At 56.5% G+C, this 26,354-nt stretch overlaps 2 protein-coding genes across 5 annotated transcripts in view; both read left to right on the forward strand.

The window, feature by feature from the left end:
* PER2 (period circadian regulator 2) overlaps positions 1–13,209 on the forward strand; it is a 40,651-nt gene extending 27,442 nt beyond the window's left edge. Inside the window, exons 17-23 of the mRNA XM_082658107.1 lie at positions 577–741; positions 1,751–2,005; positions 4,020–4,840; positions 5,955–6,141; positions 7,065–7,254; positions 8,216–8,366; positions 11,023–13,209. Of these exons, the coding sequence (XP_082514233.1) occupies positions 577–741; positions 1,751–2,005; positions 4,020–4,840; positions 5,955–6,141; positions 7,065–7,254; positions 8,216–8,366; positions 11,023–11,172 (1,919 nt within the window). The 3' untranslated portion in view covers positions 11,173–13,209. The remainder of the gene's footprint in view (positions 1–576; positions 742–1,750; positions 2,006–4,019; positions 4,841–5,954; positions 6,142–7,064; positions 7,255–8,215; positions 8,367–11,022) is intronic.
* A 4,599-nt stretch (positions 13,210–17,808) lies between these two features.
* Positions 17,809–18,970, forward strand: HES6 (hes family bHLH transcription factor 6; the record flags this gene model as incomplete). Of its 4 annotated transcripts, none has more annotated exons than XM_082658392.1 (4): positions 17,809–17,889; positions 17,963–18,049; positions 18,167–18,356; positions 18,457–18,970. In XM_082658392.1, the coding sequence occupies 4 exons, from the start codon at positions 17,809–17,811 to the stop codon at positions 18,879–18,881; spliced, it is 783 nt and encodes a 260-aa protein (XP_082514518.1). In that variant the 3' UTR covers positions 18,882–18,970. The 4 variants fall into 4 exon arrangements, with proteins under 4 accessions (XP_082514518.1, XP_082514519.1, XP_082514520.1 ...); XM_082658393.1 differs by having other exon boundaries at positions 18,167–18,248; XM_082658394.1 differs by having other exon boundaries at positions 18,173–18,248.
* Between the last annotated feature and the right edge of the window lie 7,384 nt (positions 18,971–26,354).

Here is a 26,354-nt window from a genome sequence, read left to right on the forward strand (position 1 = left end):
CTGTCATTCTTGGGCGTCTCAGAGGAGGCCTGGCCTCTGAGGGTCAGTGACCCCACGAGTCAGATGAGACCTCAGGCCCTTCAAACATGAGGGCGTTGCTGGCGGCCGCCACCAGGATCAGAAGTAGGGTCTCCCATTGTAGACGGAAGCCCAGGCGACCGGACAGCCGTGCCCTGGTGGAGTCTGGCCCAGCCCGCAGGGAGGGAGCGCCACCTGCCTGCCTGCACTCAGCAGACAGGCTCCTGACTGCCGGGCGGCCCTCCCCGCAGGCCCACGGCAGAGGCCCTAACCCAGGGCACCGTGGTCACCTGCCGCCTGCCGCCTCCCTCCTCCCAAAGGACTCAGGAGGTCAGGGCGGCGGCGTTTCCATTTCAGAATCTCCTCCTCTCCGCCATCCCCCGTGAATAAACCCCTGAGGACACAGTGTCACCTGCCAGGACGTGTGCAGACTTGCAGCTGCCCCCCGCCCCCGCCCCCGCCCCCGGTACTGGGCACCACCTAGGCCTCCACGCGGCTCATCCCTACAGTACGTTTTTATCACATTTTTGTGTCTTGCTTCCATTTTCCCTTATAAAGAGACCGCGTCACCCTTCAAGGTGAACAGCCACACGGACGTCAGCACGCACTTGACCTCGCTGACGCTGCCCAGCAAGGCACAGAGCGTGGCGTCCCTCACCAGCCAGTGCAGCTACAGCAGCACCATCGTCCACGTGGGCGACAAGAAGCCGCAGCCTGAGCTCGGTACGCGCGCTGCTCCTCGGGTGATGTCAGGAGGAATCGGACTTGAACGATAGAGATGAGAAGCTTCGACTGCCGTCCTCAGATTCTCTTTAAGTTTATCCAAGTGTGGAGGTGGCTACACAGCCCAGTGACGGGGTGCAGGAAATCCGTGTGATGCCGGGCGGGGGTGGCCACGCCTGTCCTGCCCCCGCTGCGCTCTGGCTCCACCTGTGACAGGTGTCTGCTCAGGTGTCGCTACAGAGGGGCCTCCCAGGACCAAGCAGGGGTCCCAGGACTCCCCCTTCGTTGGTGCCGAGAGAAGCCTGGGGACGAGCCCCCGCCCAGCATCCCGCTTCCTTGGATGGGATTACAAGCCTTGCCCTCCCCATGTGAGGACAGGAGCCAGTGCGGGTCGTAATAGCAGGACAACCAAGGGTGTCACACTGAGCTGTTCTTCAGATACCACAAGTAAAACGAATCCTGAATTCGTTCTTTGCTTGGAAGGGGGGCGTAATGAGGGCAGAAGTACACATCAGAGAGTCAATGTCCAACCCCTTCCAGGACGGTCTGTGGTCCCACCTGCCCCATCCTGTCTGCACCCGCAGTCCCACTGGCCACACTGTCAAGCCCGTGATCCTGAGCCAGGATGAGGCTGTGCACCAGCCTTAGCCTCTTGCTCTGAAAGCACAAGACAGCCTGGAGTGTCTGCAGCGTCAGAGGCTGAAAACCCCCCGAGGTGCCCCAATTTAGAGGACTGATCCCGGAGCCCCTGGGTGATGGGGCTTCCTACCCCTTTTGTCATTAACTTTCTCAGAAAGCTAAACAAATACGTCATGTTGTGGGCATCGTGAAGGAATCTTATCCCCATGCTGTGGGCCTCGTGAAGGAATCTTATCCCCATGCTGTGGGCCTCGTGAAGGAATCTTCTGTGCGAATGATTTCTGTTCTTCATAGGTGCAGTGTGCATTTTTTCAGCCGTTTTAAAATGGAAGGGCCCTTGCAGATGAGAGCTGTGCGTCTTCTGTTACAGAGACGGTGGGAGATACTGCCAGTGGGCCCGGGTCTCTGGACTGCCTGGCGGGCTCCGTGCTGCCCTGCGGCCTTGGCCACGAGCAGGGGCCCTTTCGGAAGCTGGGCCTCACCAAGGAAGTGCTGGCCGCCCACACCCAGAGGGAGGAGCAGAGTTTCCTGCTAAAGTTCAGAGAAATAAGAAAGCTCAGTGTCTTCCAGTCTCGCTGCCATTACTACTCACAAGACAGATGCAAGGGGCAGTCGAGTGAAAGAGGTAAGTGGTAATACCTGAGCTAAACGTGGATTTCTTTTTTAACTTTATTCTTAACGTCACTGAATCTAGCGCTGCTTTCAGAAGGCGAAACGTCCCCAGTTTGGGACACGTGGGTTTGTAAGAAGCTGTTGGAACTTGACCAGTGATGTTCTCAAGGATGTCACTTTGCGTTCCCAAGGGAGCAGTGCTGTAAATCGTGGTGGCAGTCCCAGCCCAGCCCCTGTGGAATGCAGGGCGGGCAGTTGCAGACATTTCTTGCCTGGGTGACTTTGAGGGGCAAGAGACCCTACCCCACCTTCCCACCCAGACAGGACCCTCAGAGGACCAGCTGGGCTAATGCACTGCCCAGAGAAGGAGATGGCACTGACGGGGCGTTCGGTGTCAAGCCCCTGAGGGAGGAGGTTAGCCCCGGACGACACCGTAGGAGGGAATGGCGCCCTCCTCCCCAGAGCACGTACGCTCCTGGCGGATCGGCCTCAGGGCCAGGCTGCCGACTCCAAGCCCGACAGAGCCCAGGGGTGCGTGAAGCTGCCCTTTAGGCTGAGAGCCATCAGGTGGTCAACGGGCAAGGGATGAAGTGGAACAGACGAGCTTCCCTGCCCCTTTTCTGGTCCAGGAGCCTGGCTCCCAACCCCCAGCCACCTTCCCAGGCCCCCCTGACAAGGCCAAGCTGATGAGAGATGCCGCCTCTTCCCTGGGCTCCCAGGCCGTGACACAGGGATCAGAGCTGAGAGCTAGTGAGCCCAGGGGACACACACCATGAGGACCCAACTCCCCCTGGTCTCTGGGCAGACACACCGAAACAGATGTCCCAGAAGTGAGAGGCTGACACACTCCTTAAGGAGTTTATCCCCAGACCCAGGGTTACTGCCAGCACATCGGGAACCTCTGTGGAAATCAGGAAACGGTGTCCACACCACCGTAGAGTTCCAGCCCCCTCTTGCCCCCTTGGCCACACATTTTGTGCAGTGCACAGACTGCACAGCTGTCCACAGCAGCCCCTCCCAGACCCTGGTGTGGCATCCCAGGAGCCCAGTGCCGTAGCTCCGGGTCCCAGTAGGGGGCAGATTTCCTGTAGGAAGAACACCAGGCAGAGAGGCTGAATGGCAAAACCTCCACCCGCTTAGCAGTCTGCTTTGGGCTGGCCCATTTGCCTTTATCGTGTGGCACGGCCGCCAGGGGATGTCCTCGCACACCTGCTGCAGGAGCCCAGAGTTACCCTCTGTGACAGGAGAGGAGAAGCTGAGGTTCCTGGGACCCGTTCCATTGCCCACCCCACCCTCCCCCCCCAGCTCGGCATGACCCCCGAGCCCACAGTACTCCCAGCGCCGGCCGGTGCCCAGGGGAGGTGGGGGGGGACATGCCCAGGGTCCCTTATGTGACTGGGTGGAGCCCCTCCAGTCTCCTGAGAAAGGCCCTCTCAGCAGCACTCACCGTCAGAGAGGAAGACCTTGGTTCCAAGGGCGAGCGGCCCTTTGACTTCCCTGGGCTGGAATCACAAGCTTTCTAAGCAGGAAACATCTCTTTTTAGGAACAGCAGCGATGAAGCTCGTAACACTGACAGATAAGGTTAGACGAGACCAGCGGTTCTGCCTCTAAGGTGTCACAAACCGCCCTTGGGGAATAGCGTCGACTTCCAGCTTTCTTACTGTTCTGGACAAATAAAACCTTCTTGATGCCACTTATCACTATTACTTCATGAAAGAAACGGCATCTTAATATGAGAAGAAAGCAAGGAATGTGATCTCGCAACAAAGGGTGGTCCTTTAAATGGATTGAATCTAGTTTTATGAAAACCTAACGTTTTGCCCTGATTTTTCTCACTTTCCTGAGGATCCGGGAAGACCGGGTGGTGGCCCCGTGATCCCCAGGCTGGCGATGGGGAGAGTGGGACTCACTGTTGAACTGGGAGGCGCCTTCAGGTTTCTGAGGTCCTACAAATCTCTGAAAATTGACGTAACAGGAAACATAACATAATTTTTACGTTTTAACTCTTGTTTTCCCATTATTTTAGCTGCTCCCGGACTCAGAAATACCTCTGGAATAGATTCATCTTGGAAAAAAACGGGGAAGAACAGAAAACTTAAGTCCAAACGGGTCAAGCCTCGAGACTCCTCGGGGAGCCCTGGGTCCGGGGGGCCCCCGCCCCAGCGGCTGCCACTGGTGGGCCTGAATGCCACCGCCTGGTCACCGTCGGACACATCCCAGTCCAGCTGCCCCGTGATGCCCTTCCCCACCCCGGTGCCCGCTTACTCCCTGCCCATGTTTCCAGCCCCAGGGATAGTGCCAGCTCCAGGGACCGTGGCAGCGGCACCCAGAACTCCCCACGCCGGCCTCGCGCTGCCCGTGGACACCCAGCACGAGTTCGCAGTCCAGCCCCCACCGTCTGCCGGCCCCTTGCCCCCGGTCGTGGCCTTGGTCTTACCCCGCTGCTCCTTCTCCCCGGTGACCCCGAGCCTGCCCCCAGCTTTCTTCCCCGGCCAGCCGAACTTGCCGTCCGAGGTGATTCCTGCCTTGCAGCCCGAGTTCCCTGGTCGGACCTCATCCCCCAAACACCCGCACACGTGTGCCCTGGCAGAGAGCGGGCTGCCCGTGTTGCATGTGGCCGCCCAGGCCGCCCTGCCCTCGGCCGCGGGGTCTGCAGGCAGGACCTCACCACCGCTCTTCCAGTCCCGCGGGAGCTCGCCCCTGCAGCTCAGCCTGCTGCAGCTGGAGGAGGCCCCCGAGGGCGGCTGTGCGGCCGCAGGGCCCACGGTGCCCACAGAGACCGTGCGAGCGGGGCCCGACTGCCAGCCTGGCTCATCCTGGGACCGGCGGCCCGAGGCACCACCAACCGTAAGGATCTCCTGATGCCCTTTGTCTAACGAAGGCAGGTGGCGAACGCGGCCGCCTCGGGCGGGTCACGGACATCCTCACCTCAGGTGGTCCCTGCACTGAGGTTACTACCAGACCATTTCAATTCCGACATAAACACGTGTGCTAGGAAATAACACTTTCCGGGTAAAAGACCCTATCAGAGCAGACCAGTTTTTATTGTCTTGGGATCTGAAGGGGAAAAGGGAGATCGGTCGTCTGCTGGCGGATGCAGGCGCCAAACAGCCACAGGTGATTTCGTGACTCGTCGTCACGGGCCTCCAGGGTTTCAGTGAATGCTTCGGGGATAAAGCGCAGTCAGGTGACAGGTCAGAACGGAGGCGCCTTGGAGGGCAGCTGGCAGCAGAGGGGCTCACGGTGAAGGAGCAGGGCCAGGAGGGAGCTGGAAGCCAGTGCCGTGGGTGTGCATCCTCCCACGTCTTGAGGGACGTTGGCGTGTAGTCGTACTCGGTTAATGAAATTGTAGTTTGATTTCCAGTTAATGCTTCTGTGTCCTGAGAGCTTCGGTGTGTGGTCGCATCCGCTGAGGCAGTGTGATCCGTGGGCCCTCCGAGGAAGGAGCTGCGCGGGGCTCCCCTGCCCGTGCTCCTGGGAGAGCAAGTGGGAACAGGGTGGCTGTCCCAGCACGGCTGCTGCCCTCCTGACTCCCGGGCCTACAGTCTGGGTTCCAAGGATTGGAGGGTTGGGGCGCTCCCAGGCCAAGCCCCCCTCATGTCCAAGCCCGTCCCCACTCTGGGGGCGCGGGAGCCGGGAAGCCAGAGCCCTGCCTCTGCGAGGAGCAGCTTTGGGGTGCTGCAGGAGACACTTGCCCGCCTTGGCGGAGGAGCAAGCCTGAGGCTTCCCCCGCAGGGATCCAAGAGCTGCCGTCTTTAGTGGGACTCTCCCCAAACTAAATTTAATTAGATGGCATCTATCCCACTACCAAGAGTCCCGCTGTGGTCCCAGTAAGCACGGGGTCTGCGCATGTGGCACGTGGAGGAAGGGCCAGCGGTCCAAGGAGGGCGCACCCGCTGTGTCCCTGAGAGTCTGGTGCAGACCAGACACCTGACTTGGTGTCTCCTCCCTGTTCCCAAAGTGCGACAAGCCCAAGGACGGCCAGAGCAGCGACGCCCTGTGCACACCCAGCGGCCTGCTGCACCTCCTGCTGCGCGAGGACCTCTGCTCGGCCATGGGCTCAGCCCCGTCCGGGAGCGGGGCCTCCGTCACCTCCTACTCCCTGGGCTCCGGCTCGCTGGGCTGCGATGCATCTGCAAGTGGGGCCGGTATGTAGGTGGTGCTGGGAGCACCTGGGAGTCGGGGCGGGGTGGGAGGTGGCAGGTGTGTTTGGAAGATTCTCACGTGATACACCTGGGTGTCCTTGACTCTCCGGCCCCCAGGGAGCCAGTCACCCCAAAGCCGCAGGCTGACTTGGGCAGGACCCCGACATGCAGGCATCCAGCTGCACCCCGAGCAGCTCCTCGGGGCCCTCGGCCGTTCAGACAGGCAGCTGGGTTCCTCCTACCCGCTCCACCCGCGCGGACGGCAGCCCCGGCCCGCCCCACTTCCCTCTGTTGCCCGTCACTCTCGACCTCAGCGGCACTGCAGGCCCCCCACCCCAGCTGGCCCTGCTTGGACTGTCCCTGGGGCTCCCCGGGTGTGCCGGGAGGGCTGGCAGCGGCTCGCCTTCCTGAGTTAGATCCCCTGGTGAGAAGCTAGCGTGTGGACCGACCGGGATCGTTCAGGTGTGATCTGGAACCGCCCCACGGGAAGAGCACACACTCTCCCCAGACTGTAAGACCCCCGCTTCCCTGAAGTGAGCGGGCCCCTCTCCCTGCGGGAGGCCTGCCGGGAGGCGCTCCGGGACAGCCGCCTGCCGCTCACAAGGGCGGCTTCTCTGTGGCCTGGCTTAGTCCGGAGGTAGTGAGCCTGGGAGAGAAGAGCACGGCTTCTAAGATATAGCCCCACCTGGACTCCTCGGGGCCTCCCCAGGAGAGAATCACCTCCATGGTACCAACTGATATCCTGTTTTTAAATTACCCAGGCAACTCGAGAATTGGAAAGAGAAGGGAAGGTCCACCAACCCAGGCACCAGTTACCAAATAAAACCCTTCAGCTCTGTAATGCTGCCATTCCTTTACACGAGCACAACGTGCACGGTCAGCGCAGTAGTCAAGGTTTTGACCTGCCATGCTTTGTGTTTTTAAAGGCAGCAGCAACACAAGTCACACCAGCAAGTATTTTGGAAGCGTCGACTCCTCAGAGAATAACCACAGAGCAAAAGTGAAGGTGGACATGGTGGAGAGTGAGCGCCTCAAGGACGTCCTCCAGGACCCCGTCTGGCTGCTCGGGGCCGACACGGACGACAGCGTCATGATGGCATACCAGATGCCTTCGCGGTAACCGTTCGCCGGCGGCTCGGGACAGTGAAGGGCTGGGTGCAGTTTCCCCAGAACCACAAGGCCAGAGGCCTTCCCTCGGGAGCCTTATCTCAGATTGAGCTGAGTGCACAGAGAGAAGCAGGGCTCCTCTAGATGGTGCCGCTGGCCACACAGAGCCCGCAGAGTGACCTGCTACAGGCCTCCAGGATGACGGGCTCTGGGGACCCACCACGGTGTCACAAGACGTTTACAAAGCATTCGTGCCAACATCGTCTCTTTTGCTCTGTTGCCAGCAACCCTATGTGGTCAGTGATGTGTGTGTGTGTTGTGTGTGTTGTGTGTGTGTGTGTGTGTCTGTGTGTCTGTCTGAGAGATGCAGAAACCAAGAGTCAAGGTGGGTGACCAGCCCAAGGCTGCTGGCTGCTCTGTAGGGACCTAGGTCTGTGCCTCAGCTCTGACCACTCCAAGGAACCTGGAACCTATCAGGGTCCATGCCCCTGTGCAGTGCCCCCTCGGTGGAGGGACATGGGGGGGAGGAAGGACAGATTAACCCTGAGGCTCAGAACAGCCAGGCCTCTGGGCCAGGGGAGCCCAGGGCTCTGTCTCCCGGACTGCTGCGGGGCAGGCCAGTGTCGGCAGGTGGCAGGGGAGGGCTTGTCTACCTACCACCTCGCTGGTGAGAACCTCCCGGGCACAGAACCAGGTGTCTGCAGATACCCGGCTCCCATGGCTGCGCTAAAGTGAAATGAAAATCAGAACTCGGTGTATCATCTTCATAGAAAAACTACAGACTATCTACTAGGGAGATGACGTTACCTTAAGTAGGGTAATTTATTTTAAATGGAAAGGAAATTTAAACAAAATCATCTAAAATTACATGATTAACACTGGAAGTGTTGGTAGAAAACGAGTATATTCTTTAAAAAACAAAGCCCTTGAGACGTTCTAAAGCTTTCTTATTTCTAAATATTTCATGAAGGAATTTAGAAACGGTCCTGCAGGAGGACAGGGAGAAGCTGAAGGTGCTGCAGAGGCTCCAGCCCAGGTTCACAGACAGGCAGAGGCAGGAGCTGCAGGACGTCCACCCGTGGATGCGGTCGGGCGGCCTGCCCGCGGCCTTCGACGTGGCGGTGAGCTCTGGAGCGGGTTTTCTGACTTTGCGGTAAAAGGCACTGTGATGAGAAAGCTCTGTGCTGTCTTTGCAACTGTTCTGTACATTTAAAACTTCTAAGATTAAAAGTTCATTAAAGGGCTTCCCTGGTGGCCCGGTGGTTGAGAGTCCGCCTGCCGATGCAGGGGACGCGGGTTCGTGCCCCGGTCCGGGAAGATGCCACATGCCGCGGAGCGGCTGGGCCCGTGAGCCATGGCCGCTGAGCCTGCGCGTCCGGAGCCTGTGCTCCGCAACGGGAGAGGCCACAGCAGTGAGAGGCCCGCGTACCGCAAAAAAAAAAAAAAAAGTTCATTAAAAAAAAAAATACCACCACACTGTCAGGTTTCCTTCAAAGAACTTTCTTCCAATGGCTTTTCAACACTGTTTCCAAAAAGGTCTCCTAAATATCTAGTCTCAATCACATGCTGAAATTTGAATTTTTTTTCTTTCAATTCTGTTTCCAGTGAAAACACCCACACACACACTTCCTCTGTCATAAACCCTCAACATCCACGTAGACCATTAAGTAACAGGGAGACAGCAGGTCCCCACCCTCCCTCCCACTCTCACCAGCCTGCCCCTCCTGTCTCTGTTCCTTCCCGAGGGTCCCAGAGGTGTCACTGTACCCCAGCTCCTCTCCCCTGCTCCCCTCAGAGCACCCCCATACCAGCACTGCCCGGGAGGCTGCTCTCGTCAAGGCCTCCAGGTCCAGCAGCTGAATCCACTGACGTCTCCGTCCTCACCCTAACCGACCCACTCGCGGCATTCAGCGACGGCCGGCCCCTCCTCTGAGAGCACCCCTCCCTTGGCCCCGGCCCCTTGGCCCCTCGCTCTTGTACCCATCAGTGTGGATGCGCCCAGGCTCAGGGTTTGCACCTTCCTCTTCTGTCTACACTCCCTCTGGCGCTGTCAGCTCTCTCCTCCTGACCGAAAGCAGTGTCTCCGTGCCGAGACTCCCTAGCATCCACCTCTGTCGAACTTCATCTGCTGTCCTGGTTATGCTCAGAGAGAGCCAGCCCACCCACTGTCTTCCCACCCACTCAAGGGTGACTCCATCACCCCTCTTGCTCGGTCCACAGCCCTCTGGACTCTCTTTCTGTCGTGCCCCATCCAGTCCACTAGCAGGTCCTACTGGCTTGACCTTCAAGGTGGCTGGACACCAGCCCCTTCCCATCACCTCCAGCATCACCACCCTGGTCCACGCCACAGTGCTGCTTCACCTGATTGTCACAGTATCCCCCCCGCTGCACTCTGTTCCCCCTTGTCCCCTACAGTGAGATCACGTCACCCCTCAGCTCTGAGCCCTTCCAGCGGTGCCCCTTCTCAATCAGAATAAATTGCTGCAAAGCTGTTAAAATATGACACCCCCTCCCCACAGCTCCCATCTCCCCTCACTCCCTCCTCTCCAGTTGTTCCCTGAAATCATTGAGCAGGCTTCTGCCTCAGGGCCTTTGCACCTGCCCTTCCCTCTGCTTGGACTCCTCTTTCCTCAGACAGATACATGGCTCACTCCAGCTTCCTTCAAGTCTTTTTTTCACATGCTGCTGTGTTATTTATCTAATACTACCTAGCAAATAACCCCAAAGCTTAGGAGCTTAAAATAATAATCATTTATCATCTCCCACTGTTTCTTTGGGTTGGGAATTTAAGAGCAACTTAACTGGGTGGTTCTGGCTCAGGGTCTCTCCTGAGGGCAAAGGTGAGATATTGGTCGGGGCTCGTGCCATCTGAAGACAGGATGGTGACCGGAAGATCCCCTTCCAAGGAGGCTCCCTCACGTGCCTGCACATTGGTGCTGGCTGTTGGCAGGAGGCCTCAGTTCCTTGCCGTGTGGATCTGTCCATCGGGCTGCTTGTGTGTCCTCGTGACACGATTCCGGCCTCCCCAGAGAGAACCGAGGGGCTGCAGTGCCTGTTACGACCCACGTGTCACCTGCATCACCTCCTCTTTGTTAGTGGCAGGTCACCGAGTCCAGGCCTCCAGCTTCTGAGGAAGGGGTGTCAAAGAATTTGTGGGCGTATTTTAAAACCACTACAGTCACTCTCTCAGTGGAACGTCAGTAAAATTACAGACGTCCTCACATGCCTCATTCCGTGTCAGCCCCGCATTTCCCATCTTTTAATACACTGTGGAGCATTTCTCATTCGGCTACTAGGAGATCACCTCCGCTGGGACACAGATTTTCCTCTTTGTTCACTGCTGACTCCCAGTGCTTAGAACGTGCCTGGAACACGACAGGTGCTTAACAGATGGGAAATGAACAAATGAGACAGTACGTTGTTGCTGTCCCATTCTACAGATTAGAAAACTGAGGTTAGAGAAGGTCGGTAGCAACTCCAGGTCCCACAGGCAGAAAGAGGAGGAGCTGGCACTAGAGCCTCTGGTTGATGCTGTCCCCTCGCTATGTACAGCCACCTCGCAGACAAGGGAGGGGCCTGGGGAGCTGGGAGCAGGGACCTCTTGGGAAGAGCTCTGGCTCCTTGGAGAGCAGGCAGGGGTCCCACGCCCAGTGGCACCTGCTCACCCTCCAGCAGCCTCACTGCTGACACCTGATCACCTGCACCTCTCTCAGCTTGAACTACTTTTTCGTACCAAAGATCTCATTTTTGTTACTGATTTGCATTTTTTCTTTTAAGGAATGCGTTTGCTGTGAAAACAAGGGAAAAGACAACGTTTGCATGCGGTATGAGGAAGCTACCCCTACTCTGGGACTCAGCGGAACAACCGACACCACAGAAGAGGAAAACGGACCCTCCCTGAGTCACAGAAACGAAGGGCAGACGTAACCCCCCGCAGCGGGACAGCCGGTGGCATACATTAGGTGGTGCTCTGAGGAGGGGGAGGGTCTTCACCTGTGTTTCTAATGAAATGGACGGATATACTTACATGACTTTTTTTGTTCTAGAAAAAACCCATCGTTTTCCGAAGGGGTGATTTAAAACCGTGGCGGGTAGGAGAAGTTTGGGAAGAAATAGCTTTTTGTATTTAAAATATAAATATGGAGTTTTCGGGGACAGGGGAGGAGATTTTCATCATTGTTTAACTTGAGAAGGACTGCTTCCCTCCTTGTGTCGGGGAAGCGGCTGAGTGTTCTCAGCCAGAGCACCAGTGTCTGCTGGCTCCCCGTGGGCGGTCCCGGGGCATCGCACCGGGCTGTGACCCACAGCTAGGATGCCACAGGTGACTCCGCGCTGAGGGGCCGGCCTTTCGGAGCTTCCCCAGAGTGTGTTTGGATCAGATCAAATTATGTCCTCTCTGGGGGGCTGCTTTTTATCTAAATTATTTAGTCAGACTAGATGTTTTTAAAACATACCAAGTGGAGATCACAGCCTCCGCTAATCTTCTTTCAACATGTTTTGCATTAAATGGCAGACCAGCAGCTTCAGCTTCAAGTGTGGTAGCAGCAAACATTTCACCTGACGTAGCTTAAGTTTGGGGTGAACGAAGTTGAAATGCTCGCTCTGGACTAAAGATGCCTAGTGGTTTGTGTGACCAACTCCATCGTAGAAATATACATCCTCAGAAATACACAGACCCTTGTGTATATCTTGACATCATTCTCGTATCCTTTTCAGACCGGGATAGCCAATATGTAGATAAAAACACATTGTCGGTCATCCCCTTATTGTGACTTCCCTCTGCAAACCAGGCTTTGATCGCCACACTTGGGACCCACCCGTATTTATTCTTTGATCGGCACTTCCGAGACATCAGCTCTGGCCCAGCTGAGCCAGTGCTTTCTCCTGACTTAGCTGGTGGCTGCATCTGTGTTTTCCAGGGCGCCGTGATCTAGCCGCTCTCACCACACCTGGGCTGGGACACCGGCCCCTAATTCTCTTCATGAACCTGACCTCATTGGTGCCATTTCCGGTCTCTGTGGTGATGTCCACTGGCACTTTCAGGTGAATGGGACACTCGGGGAAAAGTGAGACCAGACGGCCCAACTTTTTGCAAAACCTCATACTGCATCGTCTATCCCAAAGATTGTCTGCAAAAATGTTACATTGGTCCCTAGGGTGAATGAGAAGCTGCCAGTGATGAAACAACTGACTTACAATTGCATCGCGTCTGTAGAAAGTTAAAAGGGGGCAGCTTCCCCTGTTCTTTGCTGGAGAAGCAGCTACTAGAACAGGTGACGTCTCCTTGTAATCCAGTTGGTTTTCATAGTCAAACCACTTTATGCCTGAATATCAATCCTATTTTTCATAAACTGGAACACAGAAAGTTTAATTTTTTATTTTTTTTAATTTACAAAGCAACATCACCTGCAGATACCCAAGACAAGGTGTAGTCTATGCATTTGTGTGGAGACTAGATGCTACAAACTGCTTCCTGCCACTAGTCAGATCATTAAGGGATTAGATGGGAGCGAAAGTTGCATTGACTTTCCCTAAACGCAAGACTGCCAACACGTTCCCTCCTGTTAGCAATGTTTACTGGCAGCATTATCTTAGCATTTATGTATATTCATTGATTGTTAACTGCTGCGTAGCTTTGACGTGCGCTGAGAAGTTGACAGCAGGAGCATTTTGTGAAATTGTTTACACGGTGCCACGCATCGGGTCTTACATTTTCGTTAGTATGTGTGCTTACACGGGTGTTATAAAAAACTTCTTCTCGATTTTAAACTGAGCCTTCTTTTTAATATATTCCTAAAAAGATATGTAAATAAGCTCTCAGAGTCTGTGTAACGACGTGTTAAGCCTTGCCGGACAAGTGGTTTGTTTATGTGCAAACCAGACTTTCTTCACCCAGTGCAATATGTTTGTTGGACTGCTTGTGTCTTTTTATGATTTTTTGCCTTTTAGAAAATTGGTAAATAAAGCAAGTATATTTTTATTTTTATTTGTGTGTATTTTTAATGTAGCACAGAGGAACAGGAACCTGAATAGAGATCAAAGATTATCAAAATCTTCTTTAAAAAAAAAGAACCCAGGCTTCCCTGGTGGCGCGGTGGTTGAGAGTCCGCCTGCCGATGCAGGGGACGTGGATTCGTGCCCCGGTCCGGGAAGGTCCCACATGCCGCGGAGCGGCTGGGCCCGTGAGCCATGGCCGCTGAGCCTGCGCGTCCGGAGCCTGTGCTCCGCAACGGGAGAGGCCACAACAGTGAGAGGCCCGCGTACCGCGAAAAAAAAAAAAAAAAAACCCTAGAAATTCTGAATTAGGAACTCCTCTGTCACAAAGGCCCCCCCTCACCTCTTCCCCTGCACAGGGTGCCTCTCGCTGGTCCCTTCCTGTCTCTATGTGTCTCTCTGACATGCAGCCCCACCCCAGTGAACTCCCAACGATTTAGATCTAATCCTGCAGTCCCGTTCCCCCATGGTTTTTCACTCACAGATGGGGAGTAGGGCCACTCAGCTCAGCCCCTGGTGCCCCTGTCCACTCTGAGGTGACCCCAGGCACCTGCTCCATTCTCTTCCTGCCCCCTCCAGGATAGTCTGTCTCACCTTGGCTGGCTGCCTGTGTGCTGGCCACGGGGCTGAAAGCAGAGTGGTCTAAAGGACCTCGCGTCTCCATCAGAGGTGATACAGGCAGCGTGGCAGCCTCCTCCCACCCCACCCCCCAGTCCTTCCTTCCACAGCGATGAAGTCATGCAGGGCCTGGTCAAACAGTGGAGGCCTGCTCCCCCCCCACCCCACTTTTCACACCAGGACCGTATTGTGGTGTCGGAGCAGGGAGATGAATGGATCCGGCCCTGGTGCCCAGCCTTCCAGAAGCTCCCTGAGCAGGAGGGAGGGCTCGACGCCGCTTCCTGTCCTGGCTGCCTAAATCCAAGTGGTGCTTGGGGGCTGGGGAGGCAAAGTCCTCCCAGTGAGCATGGAGGCCTGTGCAAACGCGCTAAGTGGCCAGATGTGGCTGTTTCACTGAACGTCTGAGTGCCTTCGGGGGCTCTTAACTACATTTTTAACTACCATATAACCCCAAGGGCATGTGCTCCCCTATTTCTAAACCAAAAGGAGCTTCTCCAAGCCTCTGGGCTGATTGCCCTCAAGGGGCCTGGACATCCATAGGCTGGCCACTGTCTTTGTTCCCTGGGGATTTATGGCTCGCCACCCCTGCCGCTAACTGGTCCCCCTGTGGCCACTGCAGCCCTGCCCAGCCTCTGTTGGCCTCTGTTTTTGGATATGAGGGGATCAAAGAGCCCAAATGCTCAGGAAGTCTGTACTCAGGCAACCTTTGAAAGGGGGATCAGTCCAAGGGACAAATGGCAGGAAGTGTGCCTGCTAGACGAGGCCATGCAAAGGAGAAAGAAAGGGTGTAGTGGTCCTGAGACGGAGTAGCCAGGCTTCTGGGAGGAAAAGGCCAAGCCAGCCAGCCAATGGGCGCACTAAAGGAAATGGAGACTGACTTCGAAGATGAGGCCTTGGGCAACTTCCAGTCTAACCAGGAAGGATTTTGCTGCCTCACACTCCCTGCTCTATCCCTATACTTTCTTCCCCAAGGGTACTTGGTCAGACTGAGGCATATCCCAGTACTTAATTTCTCCTTCCTTAACTCTAGACAGCATTCCTCAATCCCCCCACCCCATGTAAGACAAGGGTTATGAGGTCCCTAGCCCATGCTCCAGCCTCCTCCCTTCTCCTGACAACTGTCATCTGTCCTTTTGTTTTTACAAAGCAACTTTATATCCTGTAACCATAATTAAGCCTTCCTTGCCTTTTCTATAGATTGACTCTAAAATGCTGAAACCCTATGAACAGTGTTACATTGTTCTGACTGTGAAAGAATTGGCTACTGGGCCAAGTGAGTGCTAAGATTACACTTCTCTTCTTCAGCAGCTTTTTGTTTTTCCCGGAGTTCCTAGTTGCCTTTCATTTTTCGCTTGCACCATTTGCCTTTATCATTCTTCCTCCACCTCCCACATTCAGTTCCCCATCCAATCAGGAAAAGATTAATAGTCTTTTCCCAGAGGCCTTCCCCAGAGCCCTGATCATCCCGTTCCAATACAAACTGCCTTTCAGGGAGAGCGTTCTAAACTACTTGTTTGATCTTATTCAAACAATATAATCAATAACGGGAGGGGTATGAATCAGAGTACAAGAAATATCACTGAGTTTATTTTTCCATAACTGAGCTCCTCAGAGTAGTAGAAGCTTAATTGTAGTTTCTTGGGGTGGGGGTGGGATCTCCTTCCCTGGGGTGATGTCTAAATGGTGAAGAAAAGTAAAGTTACAGGCCAGCTATCGGCTCTCTTGGGGTTCACTACTCAAGCCCCTCCCCCACTCTGTCAGTCCCTCCACTAGGAGTAGAGGGGGAAGGGTATCAGGTCTCTGACCAGGCAGGGGAGGAAGGGAGGAAGAGAACTAAGCTTTCTGGCTTGTGGGGGAGACTGAGGACGACACAGGGTGATTGAAGGAAAGGAGTGGGTTCATACCTGGGTGAACAGCGCAGGGCTGGGGAAGTTCCCGGGCCCTGCTCACAGAAAAGCAAAGAGACGGCCAGGTAAGAATCAGCAGAAGGGGTTCCCAGGTACTTACAGAGGTCAGTGAGGTGACTTTGGGAACCATCAAGCCACTCACCAAACTTGTCTTACCTACGGAGGTCCCTCGGTGGGGAGCTGAGGTGAAACAGTCACCTGAAGGGCTTCCAGATCCATCTTCAGATGGCTGGGGGCACAGGTGGGTGTCTGGGGCCTAGTCCTACCACCCCACCACACTGCAGTCCCTGGATTTTCCTTTCCCCTGCTGCCTTCCAGCTAGGCTTGGGACACTCTCTCGATTTCCCTACCTACCCAGTGCTTCTGCTAGGCCAGGCTCTGTGCTGGGGGTAGATAAGGGGTCCTAGGTCAGACTGTACCCCCAGGGATGCTTGTAACCTGGAGGGGCACAGACCAGACCCTGACAATCCCAGTCCCGGGAGGGAAGCAGAGGATTGGGTAAAGGGAAGCTGAGACCTGAACAGTGAGGAAACGGCCATTGAAGGGAGATCCCAGCGTGTTCCAGGTGTAAGGCTGTGTGTGTGCAAAGGCTTCACGGTCTGAAGGCAAATTGGTATTCTGGCTGTGCCAGGAGACGCCGTGGACCTAGGCCGGTGGGGCTGCGGCCAGGCTGGGGTCCCCAGGGAGCTGCCCCACCGCCCGCGCACCCCACCCTCACGGAGGCTGGGCCAACAGATGGGCGGCCAGCCGTGGGGGTGGCGGTCGTCTGGCGGACACAGGCGCACCCACCGCCCGCTCCCGCCCGAGTGACAAAGCGGCAAAGACAAAGGCGCGGCCAACACCTGTCGCTCTTGGCCAGGCTGCCGCTTTTCTCCGCCCGAAGCGGCTGCAGCTGCCAACTGTCACGGGCATCAAGTTACGGGGACCAGACGGCGGCCTCCACCAGCCGGGCGGGAAGCGCGGGAGGGCTGGGGGGGAAAGGGAGCCGAGGGGGACAGGAGGCGGGGAGGGGGGCCGGGGCGAACAAACAAGGGTGCGGGGAAGGGTGGTTGGGCAGGGAGGGCGGGGACCAGGGAAGGGCGAGCTCGGGTTGGGAATCAGAGAACGTGGGTTCGGGGGAGGGCGGGCAGGGAAGGGAGGGCGGCGGTGGGTGCTGAGGGGGGAAAGGGAAGTGAAAGAGGGGTCGGGGAGCAAAGGGGACTAGAAGGAGATGCGGGGAACTCCGGTGGTGAGGGCGATGATGACCAGGAGAGAACAGACGGCCTGTGGGGACAGAGGATGACCCGAGAAGGAGAGCCTACAGATGGAGCGGTGCGGGCGGGCCTGGGGACCCCGCCCCACTAGGATCCCTGAGCGGGTTGAAGGCGGTGTCGACGTTCGGATGTCAGGACCCACAGGTCCGCAAGAAACGCACTGGGGCCAAGGGCCCGTTCCCACCCCCGCTGCCCTAGGGGCCCTCACCTCCCCGGGGCTCTGCAGCCACCCCAGCCCGGACCTGTAGCTCCCTCCAGGCCCGGAGACCGCGGCCTTTGCTGTGGCTCTGGCCGCCAGGACCCCGGCACTTGCGCAGGAGCGTTCCTCTCCTGTTGCACCTTGGGTGAACAAAGTCAAGCGTGAATGAATGAATGGGCAGATGGATGCGCCCCTGCTAGCACGCGCCGCAGACCTGGGCGCCTTGCTTGGGGTAGGAAGGGAAACAAGCGCACCCAGAGCCACAGCTCTCCGGGTCATCGCCCCCCCTCCGGTGCCCCACAATGCCGGGGCGGCGCGGAGGGCCCGGCTGGACCCCCCAGTCCCCGGCCGCAGGCCACGCCCCGCCAGCTGCCGGCCGACCCCGGCGGCGGGGCCAGACAAAGCACGCCTCTGCCATTGGCTCTCACGAGCAATCGGCGCCTTGAGATGCAAATAAGGCGCTATAAAAGGGGCGGGCGCCGCTGCAGGCGTGAGGACGCGGCGTAAGACGCCAGGGGGCGAGGGTGGCGGTGGCTGCGGGCCGCTGCGCTGCCAGGGGCGCGGGCGCACGGCGCTCCGGGAGGTGGAGGTCATGGCTCCGCTTTTGGCGCCCGGCCGGGACCGTGCGGCCCGGGAGGATGAGGACGGCTGCGAGGCGCGGGGGGACCGCAAGGTGCTGGCTGTAGCCGTGGATGGGGGGGCGGGGGGCCGCACAGCGCCGGGGCTCAGTTGCTCGCTTCCCGCAGGCCCGGAAACCCCTAGTGGAGAAGAAGAGGCGCGCGCGGATCAACGAGAGCTTGCAGGAGCTGCGGCTGCTGCTGGCGGGCGCCGAGGTGAGGCCGGCGGGCGGGCGCCCAGGGGCTGCGGGCGAGCGGGCGAGCGGGCGGGCGGGGGTCGCCGTCCGGCCTCGCCTCACCGACCCTCCCCACCGGGCGCTCCCGCCGGCGCAGGTGCAGGCCAAGCTGGAGAACGCCGAGGTGCTGGAGCTCACGGTGCGGCGCGTGCAGGGCGCGCTGCGGGGCCGGGCGCGCGGTGAGTGGCGGCGGGGCGCGCGGGCGGGGGCGCGTTCGCCTGGCCTGCCCCTGCCCGGGACCGAGGACTTCCCCTCCTGGAGCAGGGCGCGCCCCGCGCGTCTCCTGGGTGAGCCTTGTCCCCGGGGGCCGGGCGGGCCGGGCCACAGCAATCAGTTGCCGCTCACCGAACCGGGCGCGGCCCTCTTCCCTCCCACCCCTGAACACAGAACGCGAGCAGCTGCAGGCGGAAGCAAGCGAGCGCTTCGCCGCCGGCTACATCCAGTGCATGCACGAGGTGCACACGTTCGTGTCGACGTGTCAGGCAATCGACGCCACCGTCGCCGCCGAGCTCCTGAACCACCTGCTAGAGTCCATGCCGCTGCGCGAGGGCAGTAGCTTCCGGGATCTGTTGGGGGACGCCCTGTCCGGCCCACCGGGAGCCCATGGGCGGAGCAACTGGCCAGTAGGAGGCGCCCTGGGGTCCCCACTGCCCAGCCCCCGGGGCTCCGGGGACGACCAGTCCTCCGACCTGGAGGAGGTCCCCGAGGCTGAACTGAGCCGGGCGCCTGCTGAGGGGCCGGACTTGGTGCCCGCAGCCCTGGGCAGCCTGACTGCTGCCCGCATAGCCCAAAGTGTCTGGAGACCTTGGTGACCAACGGCAGCCTGGGGCCTAAGGGGTGGGCCCTGCCTTCCCATGCTCTAGTCCCTCCTCCCTGGGGTCCAGGTATCTGGACAGGGGTAGGGCCCTGGATATCTCCCAGTTCTGCTGCCCTCCTCCAGTGGGTGCTGCAGGGCAGTCCCTGATAACCAGGCCAGCCAGGCCCCTGTTTCTTAAGGGAGCAACGTTTATGGACCATCCCCACCCCCACCCCCTGCCCCCCTAGCCCTCTGGTGGGTGGAGGGAAGGAGCTACAGGCAGGAGGAAGTATCTTGCAGGGCTACCAGGTCTCTCACCTGTCCCAGACTTCTCAGGCACTGTGTGGGCCTGGGGGCAGAGGTGACAGAGTGGAGCTGAGCCTCTCCTGAGCGCTGGGCACGAGTGTCCTGGCAGCCCTGGCCATTCAGCCAGGACACAGGGGAGGCATTCTGCAGCACTGCCCAGAGCTGCCAGAGGGAAGCATGGCTCTCTGTATGTCTTGTGTTTAGCACACTTGAGCTTGTGTATTACGTTGCCTTCAGTTTTTCCAATTCTGTTAAGTAAAGGGTTTTGGAGAGTTAGTTACCCTTCTGAAGTATTGCTGAATGCTGTGGTGTCATTAAGGTGTCAAACGCACAAAGACTAAACCAAGCACATTTTTTCCCATATCTAATGCTGTGAGTGGTTTTAAAACTTCTGACCCTTTGTCAGCAAAGTAAGTAGTGTAATGGCAGTGGAGATGGGACACCCCGCGGCATGGTCTCGCGTTGGACGGTGTTTCTACCTCCCTACTGCCAGGCCATTCCAGATCGGTTTCCCCTTCAGGTCCCTGGGCCCGGCCTGCACTCCCTGGGAATTGTGTGCATCCTGGCGCTGGAAACCACTGCATGGAGTTTGCCTCCGGAGTAACTAAGCAACAGGGAAACGGCCTGTCCCTGGACCATTCTCTTGTTTGTGAGCTTCCAGGAATAAAACGAATGCCTGATTACTAGCCATGTGGTTTGGAAGTTTCTTTCAAAAGTCTGTTTTAAGGTCCATGAGTTTGATGCAGACGTCGGTCTAATTAGGTGGTCAGTTTTCTTGACTGAAGAGAGAGCTTCCCCATTGCCAGTGACCTCGGGGGCATGGAGACCCACCCAGTTCACGGCCCAGGCAGTTTGGACTTAAGGCCAAATTGAGCCCAGGAGGTCAGAACCCTTGGAAGGAGGGTGATGGGATGGGCAGCTGGGGTGTAGGGAGATGGCCCTCTTGGCCTGGGTCTGCAGACAGCATGAGGTCAGCTGATAGCAGTCACTGCCACAGGTATCCCGGCCCCTGCATCTCCAGCTCCAGGACCCCAAAGCAGCTTGTTCTTGTTCTTACTTTGGGTTGGCAGTGCCCAGGCCGGGTCAAGGTGTGACAATTTAGGATTGACACCTGGGCCTCCTCTCCAGTGTGTGCCTTTGCTTGAAAAACATCTCTCCCGAGAACCCTTTTACAAAAGCCCCCTAGCAGATCCTGGCCACCAGGGGTTTTTCACTGTGGCTCCCTGGTGATTTAGTCTTAGACCTCGGCCACCAGGCTATAAACAGATGCAGCCTAATTTTAGCCACTGGGGATGAGTTATTGAGGGGTTGGGGTAGGGAGGCAGGTCCATAAAAGAGAGCTCAAGAGAGACGGAGACTTTTTCCTGGGATTATCTACATCGCCCCAGTCAGATTGATGTAGGATGTGTCCGCAGGGACACGAGAGCAGGTCCACCTGTAAGACGTCTGTCCCGTGTAGCTCCCAGCAGTACCCAAAGGCCACTGTGATAAGCTCTGATGCCATCTGGGGAGCATCAGCCAGGACTGTTGAGGAGGAACCACTCTTTCCTCTCATACCCACACTTGTCACATCCTCCCAAGGGGTCCTAGAAGGGGGCCCAGGGGAGCCCAAGACACAGGATTCGAGGTGCAGGAGGCTGACCTGGGGGAAAGATGTTGCTGGGACCAGGACCCCCCTAAGGTCAGACGCCACTAACCCAGAACTCTGGCCCTGGGCCCCCTCCCACCTGTGAGTCAGCTTCTCGGGACCCCCTCAAGAGCAGTGTCTTTTCTTTCTCACAAATATAAGTGGCTCCCAGAGCAGAGACCACTGTCAGCCTCCGTGGGGTGAGAGCAGCTTTTGCCTATGGTGCGGCCTGGGACCACCAGTTTCCTGCCTGCGTTCCTTCCCATTCTTCCAGACAACTTTCACACCACCTCCTCTCTCTGAAGTACCCAACAAACCCTTGCAAGCCTTGCTCTAGGCATTTGCTAGCCTTGATTCGTCATTCCCCGTGAATCCCCTCCTTCCCACTTCAATCCCTGGCCCCCTGTCTTCGTCCTCTATGAATGCCATACATTACCACCAACTTGGTGTCTCAAAACAACACAAGTTTATTTGCTTGCACTCCTGTAAGCTAGGAGTCTCAGGGGATTCACTAGGCTAAAGCCAACGCAGGGCTTCATTCCCTTCTGGAGGCTTGAGGGTGAATCCACTTCCCTTCCTTTTCCCACTGCAGAAGCTGTCCACATGCCTTGGCTGGTGGCCCCCTTCCTCCACCTTCAAAGCAAGCAACGTTGCATCTTTCTGACCTTTGTTCCATAGTCACATTTCCTTCTGACCCTCCCCTACTTCTTCCCTCTTCTTTCTACTTGTGATTACTTTGAGGCCACCTGGATAATCCAGGATAATCTCCCTTCCTCAGGGTCCTTAACCCGTAATCAGACTTGCAAAGCCTCTTTCGCCATGTAAGGTAACATAGTCGCAGGGTGTGGAAATGAGGATGTGGACATCTTCGGGGATCCCTGTTCTGCCAACCACACCCACCTGCGCCTCTGCCGAGGCTTTCTGCCTTCCATCGTGATGCAGTGTGGTACCAGCCTTCCGCACGGGCTTTGGGTCGCACACCCTCGGACGTGCTCAGTGACCCTGCTCTCTGCACTGCATCATTAATCTCTCCTTCCTTCTGGGTCATTCTCGTTGACCTACAAACAAGCTGTAACATCTCCACCTAGAAAAAGAAGAGGGACTTTCCTTGTGGTCCAGTGGTTAAGACTTCGCTCTTCCAATGCAGGGGGCGCGGGTTCCATCCCTGGTCGGGGAACTAAGATCCCACAGGCCACGCGGCAGGGCCAAAAAGTAAAAAAATAAAATAAAAAGTAAATAGAAAAAGAAGAGCTAAAACCTCCCGGGCCCGACGTACCCTATTAACCTCTGCTTCATTTCTCTGCTTTAAAGCAAAATTCCTCGAAAGCATTGTCTACACTTACTGTTACTGCTTTGGCACCTTTCCCTTCTCTTCTTCCTCTCCAGTCAGGCTACTGCTCCCACCCCTGCCCTTGTCAAGAGCTTCAGTGACGTCCATGTTTCCAAATCCAGTGGCTGTATCTCTGTTTCAATTTACTCAACCTTCCAGTGAAGCACTCCTTAGGTGTTATCACTCTCTCCCTCCTCAAAGGCTCTCCCCGCTCAACCTCAGGAACACTCGCTTTCCGGGCTGTCCTATCTTACTGGCCATCCTCGGCCTCCTGCCAACTTCTGAATGTGGGCATGCACGTCCAAGGCTCTGTGCCCGGCTCTTCCCTATCACCCCTGCCCAGGAAGCCCATCTGGTCCATTTGGTTTGTTACATTCACGTGCCCTCGAGCTAAAGTCCATCTCCATTCTGTTGGCTTCCCTATATCCTCCTGTCTACTCAGTGTTTCCACTGACATGTGAGACGGGCATCACAAACCACAGCCAAAACACAACTGATTCTCACCCGAAAGGCGTTTGGAGGCGCCCAGCACTCGAGCGCGCTCGGAGGTGCTCGGAGGCATTCGGGAGGCGCTCGGAGGCTCTCGGGGTGTTTGGAGGTGCCGAGGCCTTGGCCGCGCCCTCCCGCCCCCACGCCCAAGGGGGTGCCGCGATGACTTCTGGGAAGTGTAGTTCCAGCCCTTTCGTCTTCCTTTCCCCGAGGTCCCTGCAGGCCGAGCCGGAACTACGACTCCCAGAGGCCTTCCGGCTCAGAGGCCCCTCCTTTCGCCGCCTCGAGCTCCGAGCCTGGGGCTCAAGGGAGCCCAGCGGAGGCCAACGGCGGTCGAGGCCCTCGCTCAGTCGGCTAAGCGGCTCTGCGGCCGGCAGAGGCTAGGCTGCGGTCCCTCCAACGTCCCTGGGACTAGGAGAGGAAGCGATGAAGGCGCCGGCGCCCCGCAGCTCGGGCCCTCGTCCTGCGGCTCCAGCCCAGGGCCGCTGACCGCCTCCGGTCGCCAGGAGGCCTGGACGTCGGGAATATTAAAAGCGCCCCAGATGGTTCAAAAGTGCAGCCAAAGCTCACAGCGACTGGTGTCGAGGAAAGAGGGAGTCGTTTCAGGCTGTGGCAATGGAAGCAGGTTTCTCGAGGAGGGAACACAAGCCTTACTGACCCTTCGAGAGACCAAGCCTCGGCTTTGTCCAGCATTCATTCTACAGGTGCTTTGAGCACCTGTTACGTGCAGGGAACACAGAGACGAGAGTGTCCAGACCTTTGCTGTCGAGGAACTTGCATTCTCTTGAGATGGGCAAGAGCCCACAGAGAGCCGCAAGCCACCGCATACTGCCCAGAGGTAGACAAAGGCGTTGCTTGGTGGAGAGTACCCAGAGAAGCCCAGAGCTCATCAGGTTATTAAAGACAGTCCTTGGGTTTAAATGGATCTGAAAGGAGGAGGGATAAGGTTTTAAACCTGTGACCCAGAGGCCTTCTAGCTCCTCATGGGGGCACGCAGGCTTTTTGCTCTTCCACCCGCATACAAGAAACTGCCCTGCCCTGAAGATCGCGCACTCCTGCCGTCCGTGTCTGTTCTGCCCCTAGTTGTCATGCTGTCCATCCACTGTCAACAGGTGGCACTTGGGGCACCATCTTCCTCTCCCCTCCAGATCCCGCCCCACCTTAATCTGGGAAAGTCGTGTAGGTACTGTAGCATGTACACGACTTCTCAGTCAATGTACGTAATGTAGTAGACTTCTCAGTCAATAACCATGCCACGGGCTTTGCCACCCCTTACAGCTGAACTAGCTGCAAAACCCTAAGCTCCTGCCTTCCATCCCCTCCGTCCCAGGAAACTTGTTTAGACGTCATCGGGGTCTCCTGGTTAGTCCTGCCATTTCCTTCACAGTCAGGTTTCTTGAGAACAGTCTCTATTCTTACTTTCTTCATTCCCTTGCCTGCTTGCTCGTCACAAAATTTCACCATTTTCCATTTCCCACCATTCTACTGAAAACTTCTGGCAGTCTCTGGCAAAGACCTAGTTGCCAGGTAGACCCTTCATTTCCATCTTCCCTAAGTGTTAGCATCTGACACTGTCAGTAACTTCTTGCTTCTCCATGTAGCTTTCTTGCTTCGTCTTCAACCATTCCTTCTCAAGTTCGAGACAGGGCTCTTCTCCTCAGCCCACCCTGTAAATATCACCATGTCCCACGTCTTCCTCGGACCTGTTATCTCTAAACTATGACCTGTATGATCTCCGTGGCTTCACCTACTGCGTCACTGACTCCAAAAAGGACCTCCAGCCCAGTCCTCTCTGGAGCTGTAGTCGGGTTGGTCCAAATGCCCGGGTTGTCACCTCTCAGACATCCCACAGGTTCTTCAAACTCAGCTCAAACCTAAGCTCGGCTTTCCTGCAAAGCCTGCCCTTTCTTTCATGTTCTGGAACCCTGGGAGCAGCACGGCCATCGTCAGCCACTCAGGGCAGAAACCGGACGCTCGGGGAGACACCCAGTTTTCCTTCAGTCCCACCCTGCGAGGGGCGTCCAGGAAGTGTCAGTTCTACATCTTTAACGGGCGGAGTGAAGGAATGAATGAATGAGTTTGCATCTTATACCTTTTATCCCTTTTCCTCTGTTCCTGCTGCTGCCTTCTTGATTCACGTCCTTATCACTCACCTGGAGAATGACAGTGGCCATTAAGCCTCTACATCTAGTATTACCTCCTGAACTTAAGTCCTTCAAAAGCCCAGCACTCCGCAGATTAGCAGCTGTAGTAGGCCCACAGCTCCTGTGGGTCGGCTCGGAACTTCATAGCTCCGCCCCTGTGCCCCGCTCCTGTCCCATTCCCCTGCCAGGTGTTCGTCTTGCTGCGCTGCTGGCTCACTGCTTGCCTTCAAGTTTGGCTCAGATATCACCCGTGGGAAGCATTTCCTGGTCCCCTTGGTTTTATGTAGCTTCCAAGGTTTCTCCCTTGCATTTCCGTGATGGTACGTTTCAAACAATGGGTGTTTATTCATTCCACAATGTTTCTTGCATGCCTCCTCTTTGTCAGGCGTTATTCTAGTTGCTGGAGATAAAGTTTCTTCTCAAGCTTATACTGTAATGAGGGAAAGGGACAAGAAATACATGCTGTGGCAGACGGTGTTTACGTGCCAAGAAGAAAAATCAGTCAGGTCAAGGGGACAGGGAGTGATGGTGTGGAAGCAGGGTGCAGGTTGATGATAGAGGTGACTGTAGGTTTTGTCTGAGCGGAAAACAGATGATATGGGGGAACAAGCAAGCCGCTGTCCTGGGAAGGGGTGGTCCAGGCAGAGGAAATAAGTGCAAAGGCCTGGAGGCAAGACGTCGCAGGGCCTGTTCAAGGGACTGTGCTGCTGGGTCCCTGAGTCTCTTAAAAAATACTCATGTTTTCTGTACTTATTGACACGCACCGGGTACCAAGGGACAGTATGTCAAGCGCTCTATTCATGTGACCTTATCAGTTCCTTACGTGTCACAGTAACCCTCTAAGGCAGGCATTACTATTCTTAATTTCACAAATGAGGAAACTGAGGCTCAGATAGGTCAAGTAACCTTTTCTTCAACTAGATTTTTGTTGTAAGAGGAATACACACTCCCAGGAAAAGTCGGGCATCACGAAGGCCTGCAGTGGAAGGTCCAAGGTCTTCCCTCTTATTCTGCAGCTTCATCCCTCTCTCCAGGAGTCTCCAGGTTTAACAATTTCCTGGGTGTCTTTTACAAGGCTTTCCATGAATCCAGAATCATATAATGGGATAGGATAAATGTCTTTCTCTTCTTATGCAGATGGGCCCGTTTGTACATACCATTCTGCAGGTTTTGTTAACCCAACAATAGAATCGTTTATTCAACAGTGTAGACTGTGCATCTGCTGTGTGCCGAGCACTGTCCTAGGTGCTGGGGACATGGGTGAGGAGGGAGAAGCCCCTCCTTCACGGGACCTCCTGGCCCACCACACCCGTACACGCAGACCCTCCTCGCGCATCTTAACCCTGCAGGTGTCCTCCCCCGCCAAGGTTTTGCTAAGATCAATACTCAGCGAACAACCTGGGTACTTTGTAACATACCGTATAAATTTCTGGAATTAAAATGGCTGGGCAAATGGTAAGTCATTGAAAAGTGTAAATCTTGTCAGATGGCGGCCCTGAAAAACTGTCTCGATTTACACTCCCACCTTCGGCAGATGAGGGTGGCGGTTTTCTACACTCTTGTTCAGAGCGGGCATTCCTAGTTCCCTGATTT

This window comes from Grampus griseus (assembly GCF_964374135.1).
Source record: "Grampus griseus genome assembly, chromosome: 7".
Classification (NCBI taxonomy): Eukaryota; Metazoa; Chordata; class Mammalia; order Artiodactyla; family Delphinidae; genus Grampus; species Grampus griseus.